The 8,250-nt window shown below is 43.9% G+C and overlaps 1 protein-coding gene across 1 annotated transcript; it reads left to right on the top strand.

The window, feature by feature from the left end:
• The first annotated feature begins 1,742 nt into the window (after positions 1-1,742).
• Positions 1,743-8,250, top strand: LOC139296203 (Golgi reassembly-stacking protein 2-like). Its single transcript, XM_070918550.1, is given in 11 exon segments — positions 1,743-1,887; positions 2,706-2,786; positions 2,892-3,095; positions 3,187-3,273; positions 3,378-3,508; positions 4,670-4,726; positions 4,728-4,800; positions 5,358-5,481; positions 5,624-5,731; positions 6,307-6,435; positions 6,795-8,250. Coding segments are annotated over 11 exon segments (1,335 nt in total). The 5' UTR covers positions 1,743-1,824; the 3' UTR covers positions 7,073-8,250.

Here is an 8,250-nt window from a genome sequence, read left to right as displayed (position 1 = left end):
TTCCATCGCATTTGCTCCTCCCTTACTTTTCTCTTTTCTTAACTTCCCATCCATCTCTCCTCTCTTTTTGCCTTTCTTCACCTAAAAGTATGATGTGATTCAGCCTCACTAAGCAAACCATTTCATAGAGAGACAAAGGCATTGGTTACAGTGTTTCATAGCCATAAATATATAAATATGAATATCATAGAGAAGGCTGGTTATGTGAGGCTCAAGATCTACAGTGAGATCAGCAGTGAGGACGTGATGTGCTGCCAACGCCCCCTGGTGGTCACTCTCTGTCTGCACAATCATTCAAAGCAATACAAAACTTTTTTTGGGGGGGATTTTACTGGATTTTATATAGGTAAAAGAGAGAGCACAAATAAGACAGAGCATCATTCTGGTAGAAACAGTGAAGTTTCTCACAATGGATTGGAGGGTGGAAGTGAAATGTTCATGAAAAAAATAACTTCCAACATGTTTATTCTGCAGGGAGTATGAGACAAGAAGCAACATCATCTCTGGGACAGGAAGTGACCCTTTCACTTCCTGTTGTTGTTATTACATACCAAGATATTCATAATTGATGACTATGTTACACATGTTTAGAAGTGATCTAAAAGGTCTAAAAGTCTAAACCTCACATTCCAGAAACACATAACATAACAAATGTCAGATATGTGCATCTAGGCACGCTAGTCAGGCAACACTGTTTCGTAACTGAATGTCTTCATGGCAGCAGCTGGATTTTTCAAAAGCTTTGCCCTCTGTCCCATATAGGCCAGGGAATGAAAAGCCAACATCATACACTTCAACTGAATAGAAAGAGAGTAGAAAAGAAGAAGCTTCAGGGATAAAAGATGACCTCGCTTTTCAGAGTGGTTACAACCTACTGAATATTCTATATAAATAAAACTCCCAGATATTATGCCAAGAAAGCCTGTTGAAACTTGACTCTTCAGAACACCACATTTAAGGTTCAGAATGACTCTATTTCAAACTCAGGTTTAGTTTTACATTAAATATTGAATGTACATTGTTTTTACGACATTATACCACAGCAATTTACACAATATTACTATATCACGATGCACATTAAATACAGAAGGATATGGCCTAGATACAACAATAGTTAGCTTGGTTTTTCTACTATCAGATCCAGTTAGATGGTTCATGTTTGTGAGTGTAAGAACATGTGGATGCACTGAAGCACAAATGCAAATATTTGAGAGAGAATTTGCAGATGAAGACTTTTTGTCCTACTGCTTTTGCAAAGAAAGGATTTTTTACACTTTTAAATGGCAGCGGTGCTACAGAATCAACAGAGCATGGAAACTGTTACAATGCTCTTGATAAATGAGCTGTTTTGCAGGTTTGTCTGTTGTTCTAATGTGGCAGAATATTAGTTTATATTTCAATGGCGGTATCCATTTAAAAAATCATATAATGCATTAAGGGGGGGGGGGGTTGGATGGTGATGGGAGAACTGGAGTGGCCACAATAATTCTGTCAACATTAATACACTGTAAAATTATTCAAAACGTTGAAATAATAGTAAATACAACTCCTGTGTTTTGAAAGATGTTGGTTTCAACGCTTTGTGTCAACTTTACACTTTGATATTAACGAGCTCTTTGAATTACAAAGAAAGCGGTGGGAGTTTGGAAATTGAATTGCAAATTTCGAAAAGGCGTTATTTCCTGCCACGTAACGGCGCATGCGCACCACCCAGCTAATCGTTTGGCTACGTGTACCCGGTGTGTGGAAGTGTTCAGGTATCTATCACTTCTGTTGGGTAACACGCTGCCATAAAACCTGAAAAAGCCTTAACAGAGCGAGACCATGGGAGGATCGCAGAGTGTGGAGATACCGGGAGGAGGCTCCGAGGGCTACCACGTCCTCCGAGTGAGTTTTTAGCTGCTACAGCCTGCTGGTAGCTGTTAGCTTAGCACCGGGTCATAGGCGGAGGGTTCCCAGCTCTATGTGTTGACGAGAGGCCGGGGATGACTGCTGGGGCCTCCGTCTGGAAAACACTAACACCTTGTCAGAAAAGTGTTGTGCCCTTTATAGTTGTGTCAGAGTCACATATCGTTTCTCGTTATGTTTTTTTTGGGGGGTATGTTAATTAGGTAAATATGCTTGTCAGAAGCTAACCACCACTGCTGGAGCTAGCCAAAGCTACGTAGCTAGCTGCACTGAATGACAGCTGCCAAGCTGGTTTTGTATCCATTATCATGTTCATGTAGCTGTGAATAGTGCTTCTTCTCCCTTGTTTGGCAAAAGGCGGCTCTAGTCACAAGCTAACACTGGTCAGCTAATGTCAGTCGTCCTGTTCCAAGCTTCCAAACTTGAATTACCAGTAACGTTAAGTGGTAGCAGCTAGCTGCGCAGCTTGACAACAGTACAGTTGCAGACCACAGGGGGTTTGGTCCCATCCTGCACGAGCCGGGAAAGAAAATCTAATTGGAACCGGTTTGGCTGCATGTGCGGTAATGAACATTTTGGAGTGATACTCGTATGAATTGTAACCAAACCAAATCACTTTCTGACACGTTTGTTTCCCAAGATGTGCTCCTTCTAAAGCCACTGAAGGCCCAGCTCTCTTATATGTCGGTCAACTCAGGTCCAACCTGTTAATGCTGTACACAGACAAAGCATGAAATGCAGAAAGTGGCAGTGTGAAGTCCAGCAGCAGCTCAGGTTGTCTCTTAATTGTTATCCAGGTTCAGGAGAACTCGCCTGGACACCGTGCAGGACTGGAGCCTTTCTTTGACTTTATTGTTTCCATCAACAACACCAGACTGGTAAGATAAGACAGTAACTGTATCTGGTAGGATCAAATACAAGTTCTACAGGACTACATGTTTCATGGTTGCCCCTCCGTTCTTCTCCCTTCCCCTTTTCCACAGAACAAGGACAACGACACCTTGAAAGACTTGCTGAAAGCCAGCGTGGAGAAACCAGTTAAGATGCTGGTTTACTCCTCCAAGACCCTGGAGCTGCGGGAGTCAACAGTCACCCCCAGCAACCTGTGGGGGGGCCAGGGCTTGCTTGGTGTCTCCATTCGTTTCTGCAGCTTTGAAGGAGCCAATGAGAATGTCTGGCATGTGCTGGTAAGAAACCCCAACGTCTAGTCTGCAGTGTGTTGTTTTATGTGGTCCAGTGGTAGTTTGTTCACTTATTCTCCCCGTCTCTCGCCAACAGGAAGTGGAGCCTAATTCTCCAGCAGCCCTCGCCGGCTTGCGGCCACACACTGACTACATCATTGGAGCAGACACTGTTATGAACGAGGTAGTTTATCAGCACTTTAGGTCCTTGAAACTGTCCCTCCTGCACATTCCCCACCTGATAATGATAATGATTGTGTCTCCGCCTCTCTGTGACTTTATCTGCAGTCAGAGGACCTGTTCTCTCTCATAGAGAGCCATGAGGGGAAAGGCCTGAAGCTGTACGTGTACAACACAGACACTGATAACTGCAGGGAGGTGATCATCACACCTAACAGTGCCTGGGGAGGAGAGGGCAGGTAACACAGACTTTAACACACTTGCACACTTATAGCCCTCCCCGTTCGACTGTATGAAGTGAAGTTTGTTGATTTTTGAGAGTTGGTTTGACTTACAAAAGAAATGATACAGAATAATTTTCAGCTGATCACATCTCAAATTAGCCTGATAATCAGACTGAATTGAAATTGTGTGGTTTGGTTGGGGGGTGTTTTGTGTCGCATCCATCTAGCAGACGTTGGCATAGAAGCCGTGGCAGCGGTTGCTCGGAGCAGTTACCTTTTTTTTCCATGATGGACTAAATATGCAGATTTAAAAAGCCTATAATCAATATTTTTATAATAACAATAAAATAAAATCACTGTGTGAAAACAATTATACAATGTGAAAGGGGGTCGCTCATAGTGATGAACCTTAAAAGAATTATCACCTGAATCTGCAGCTCCACCCAGCTTTACGTAGCTTCATAGTGAGTTTCAGCTCATAGTTTAGCTGTGCGCCTCACAACTTTACTGTTTTGGTTCACTCTCACTCATAGTGTCGTTATTGGCCGAAGCAGGCAGCTGTTTCCAGCTAAAAAGCTCTAAAATCACACTGTACGCTACCTGCTGCAGATAGACACAGTTAGTGGCTAGCTGGTGAACATAGTGGAGCATTTCGCAGCTACAGAGCCAGTTATTTCCAGGAGAGCCAGGAGATGGTTGAGACCAAAAAACAGCTAAAAGAGAGTGAATATTGCCAATGAACATGCCAATATTTGCAGCAGTGTGCCAGCAAAGGCAGTGTAGATGAACACTGCTAGCAAGTAAACATGGGTGTAAACAATTCTGGATTTAAAATACTTAAAAACTGTGCTTGGCAAATATTTTATGAGGAAGGAAACGCATTCAACCCATTTGTTAGAGCTCAAGGATACACACAATGTGTTTTCGAGAATAAAACTGATGTAGCTATTTTCCTGCATTGGACACAGGAACATGACATCCCCATTTTTAATCCTGCCCTAAAAGCTCAGATTTCCCTACCCAGTCGGGGGAAATCAGTATGTACAACTATGCACAACACCAGGCCTGTTTGAATCGCTGAAAAGCGATGTGGGCAGTTATTCCGTTGTCTGGAACCAGGCTCTTCTCAAATGTGTTTCAATATGTTTGTTGCTGAACTTGTCCTCCTTTTCCCAGCCTTGGATGTGGGATTGGCTATGGATACCTCCACAGAATTCCCACCAGGCCTTTTGAGGGGGAAGAAGATCAGCTTCCCTGGAAGCTCTCCCAGTGAGCCCGTCAGTCCGCTGAAGGATGGATTCACTGAGGTCAGGACACACACTTTATTATGCACTCTACTCCAGTCCTCAGGTTATATTGGAGACACACTAAAACCAAATGAATAACTCTTGAATATGAATGCAATTTCTAAGATATCACAATTGGTATCAGAGCTTGTGTAATTACATTGTGCATTGCCCTAAATTACCCCCCCCACCATTATGCCGTCGTGTGTGTGTGTGTGTGTGTGTGTGTGTGTGTGTGTGTGTGTGTGTGTGTGTGTGTGTGTGTGTGTGTGTGTGTGTGTGTGTGTGTGTGTGTGTGTGTGTGTGTGTGTGTGTGTGTGTGTGTGTGTGTGTGTGTGTACATGGCATTAACAAGATTAAAGTTGTGCGTCTTGTGGCCTCTGATTTTTTTGTTTAAGTATACTCATGCTATAAAATGCAAGTACCCTCATTCTGTATGCAGCGAGGGAGGCAGAGGGACAGAGAGCAAACTTTCTCATTACAGCTAATTGCAGGTTTGGATGAATGTGACCTTATCAGTTTTAAAGCAGCATCTTTGTCTCTACCTCCTCCATGTTTTCTCTTCTTAACTCCTTCAGGTCCAGCTTTCAGCAGTGACCCCTCCCACGACTGCACCCGTCGTCCCCTCTGGCCTTGAAGATTCACTGTCAGGCCTGTCAATCAGCACAGCCCCGCCCACCATGGCCAACGAGCTACAGACAGGTACGCTGTCTCACACACACGTCCATCTACTCCAACACATTAAGCTCATTGTACGCCGGTGTCACGCTCTCATGAACATATGTGTATTTGCTACATATATTTTTATCGAGCATGTTTTTATTTGTGTCGCCCTCCCCTCCAGGTTTGCCCACAGTCCCTCTGCTCCCCTCCTCCACCAACCCCTCCCTCAGCCCCCTCACTCCACTGAATCCTGCCACCACCAGCTTCAACCCCGCCACCACGCTACCAGGTGGGTGATTTCTCAAACATACACATTCACACGCACATCATCGGTCTGCCGAGTTATATGGTGTGTGTGCACACCCTTCCAGAAAAAAGAGAGATGCCTGCCTCATCTGCATCAGCCAATATCAAGTCTTAGTTTGTGTACACTGTACACACGCTTTGTGTACACAGTACTTAGACTTAGTTTTCTTAAGGACAAGCCGCAACTATCAATAAACTGTATTTATGCTAAATGCTAAAGCACTTAGCAGAAACTCCCCAAGCATAGCCAGTGTGTGAGTTCCTATCAAAGTGCCATCAACCTTTCTCTGTTTTTGTTCTGGTAGTTGTTTATGCTTCCATAAACTGTCAGCTGTCTCTATGCCATGAATTCCCACCCCTTCTTCTTAATTGTGTCTTGTTGGGTCACAGAAAAGTCATGTGTGTCACTCCCTAAAAGTGATTAACTTTTCTCAAATTTACAAACTGCTCTTTTTGCCTATTTTGATTTTTGCACTAAAGTAGCATGAGTATAATGTAAATAAATAAGGCACCAGCAGTTTAAAAACATAAATGAGTAATGATCGTGTGTGTGTGTAGGTCTGATGCCCCTCCCAGCTGGCTTACCTCCGCTCCCTAACTTGCCCAACCTCAACCTGCCACTCCCAGACCTCAGTGCCATGTCACTAGCAGGCACCAGCTCCTTACCAGCGGCAGTAGGAACCACAGGTAAATAAACAGTCTCACTTTCTGTTCCGGCTTCACACTCTGTATGTATACTGTATATACAAACTCTATACAAGTGGCTCCCAAAGTGCTGGTCCACAAGGGGTCGCGAGTTAAATCTTTTTTTCAGACTTTCCTCTACTCGTTGCTTTATATCTGGTGAAATACTGAATCATTTTAGGTGTTTCATGCCTTTTTACAAATTATTCAAACTAAAGTTGGCTGCTGGCTGGAGCCATATAATCACGGAGAATATGAGAGAGATATCAATCTCTCAGCAAGAAAGTGTGTTTCCCAAGTTGTTGAACCATAGCTTTAACAAAATAACACTGTTTTCTGTTCCTTTTTGTTTCTGTCTCCAGCGGTCGCACCTTTGGCCTCTCTCCCACCCCTCAACCTCCCAGGTCTGGCCCCCTTACCCCCTCTGCCCACCATGCTGCCCTCCCAGCTGCCTCCTCTCCTCACTCAGGGAGTGCCCCCCCTCCTGCCCATTTCCACCACCGCCCCTCCAGCCTCAGTCACAGTCACGGCAGCGCCTGTGACCGAGCCCGCTGCCGATCTCACAGTCCACACGGAAACGGCCTCTACGAACGCCACGGAATCACCGGCCCCCACGGAAACAACACTATCGTTGTCTTAACCTGGGAAAGAAGATCCCGCTTGCCATCAAACCAAAACACACACACACACACACACACACACACACACACACGGTTTCTCTCTTTCCTCCGTCTGTCTTTCTCTGTGTTTTTCTATTTATTTGGCCAAGAGGGACAGGCAGACAGCTGCATTAGTTCAGACACAGAGGTCGGCATGAAGGATGAATGGATATGAAGAATGGAGGACGATGTCGACTGGTCTTACCAACATGTCTTTATTGCCTGATTGTCAAGGAGCGTGCCTAAGGAGGACAAGTTCTACTCTTCGGTTTGTAGTTTCCTTCGCACTTCTACAGTTACAACAAAGCAAAGAACGTTCTTAGGATTTCCCCCCTTCTGATCTGGCAGTCCTCTGTTTCACAGTTATTTTTTTTATATAAACAGTGTATGTTAATAAGGCTGGACAATAAATTGAAATTACTGAATTACTCCCTAAATCATGAATCCCTTTTTATAAATAAACTGAATAGCTATCAACAACCAATGACATCTAAGTGGAAGTTCAGCCAACCAATCAGCTCACAGTTCAGTCCACAGATCATTTAATTGGTCATGCTGGAATAAGTCGGGACAAAGATATCAGACTGGGCCTACAGGAGAAAATAGATATCATACACAGGTAACCAGTAAATATGAATTCATCTTGTTATAGATTTTTGGTCTTATTGTCCAGCCCTAACTTATAACCTTTTATTATTAGTTAATAGACCCCCGACCAATAGATTTCATTTGATTGACATGTATTAATTTTTGTTGAAATTGCTGTGAGTCTCTGAATGAATCTGCATTATTTTGCACCACCTTTGTGTTTTGAAATGATTGTTCTGTCCCTGTGTATGTCTATATGTAAATCCAGAACTCGACAGTATCCGTCTCTACCACACAGGGATGGTAACAGCCTGAAGGCCATGCCAGAGGGGACAGAGGTTTACAGTTACATGAGCTACTGAGTAGAGCGATGTGCTTGCCGGTAGGGGATCAGTAGATGGGGTGAAACCTGGGTGCAGGGTTATTAAATACACATTACGTCTCCTCCTGGCATGGCTGAAGCGACTTGGTAGGCAGTGATGCAGTACAGCCACAAGGTGTCACTGTAACAGAACTTTCTGAAAACATCTACACTGTGCACAGTGCGAGCAATAAAGCCAAATTAATTTTA

Source organism: Enoplosus armatus, chromosome 14, assembly GCF_043641665.1.
Source record: "Enoplosus armatus isolate fEnoArm2 chromosome 14, fEnoArm2.hap1, whole genome shotgun sequence".
NCBI classification, from domain to species: Eukaryota; Metazoa; Chordata; class Actinopteri; order Centrarchiformes; family Enoplosidae; genus Enoplosus; species Enoplosus armatus.
This window is presented reverse-complemented; position numbering and strand designations above follow the sequence as displayed.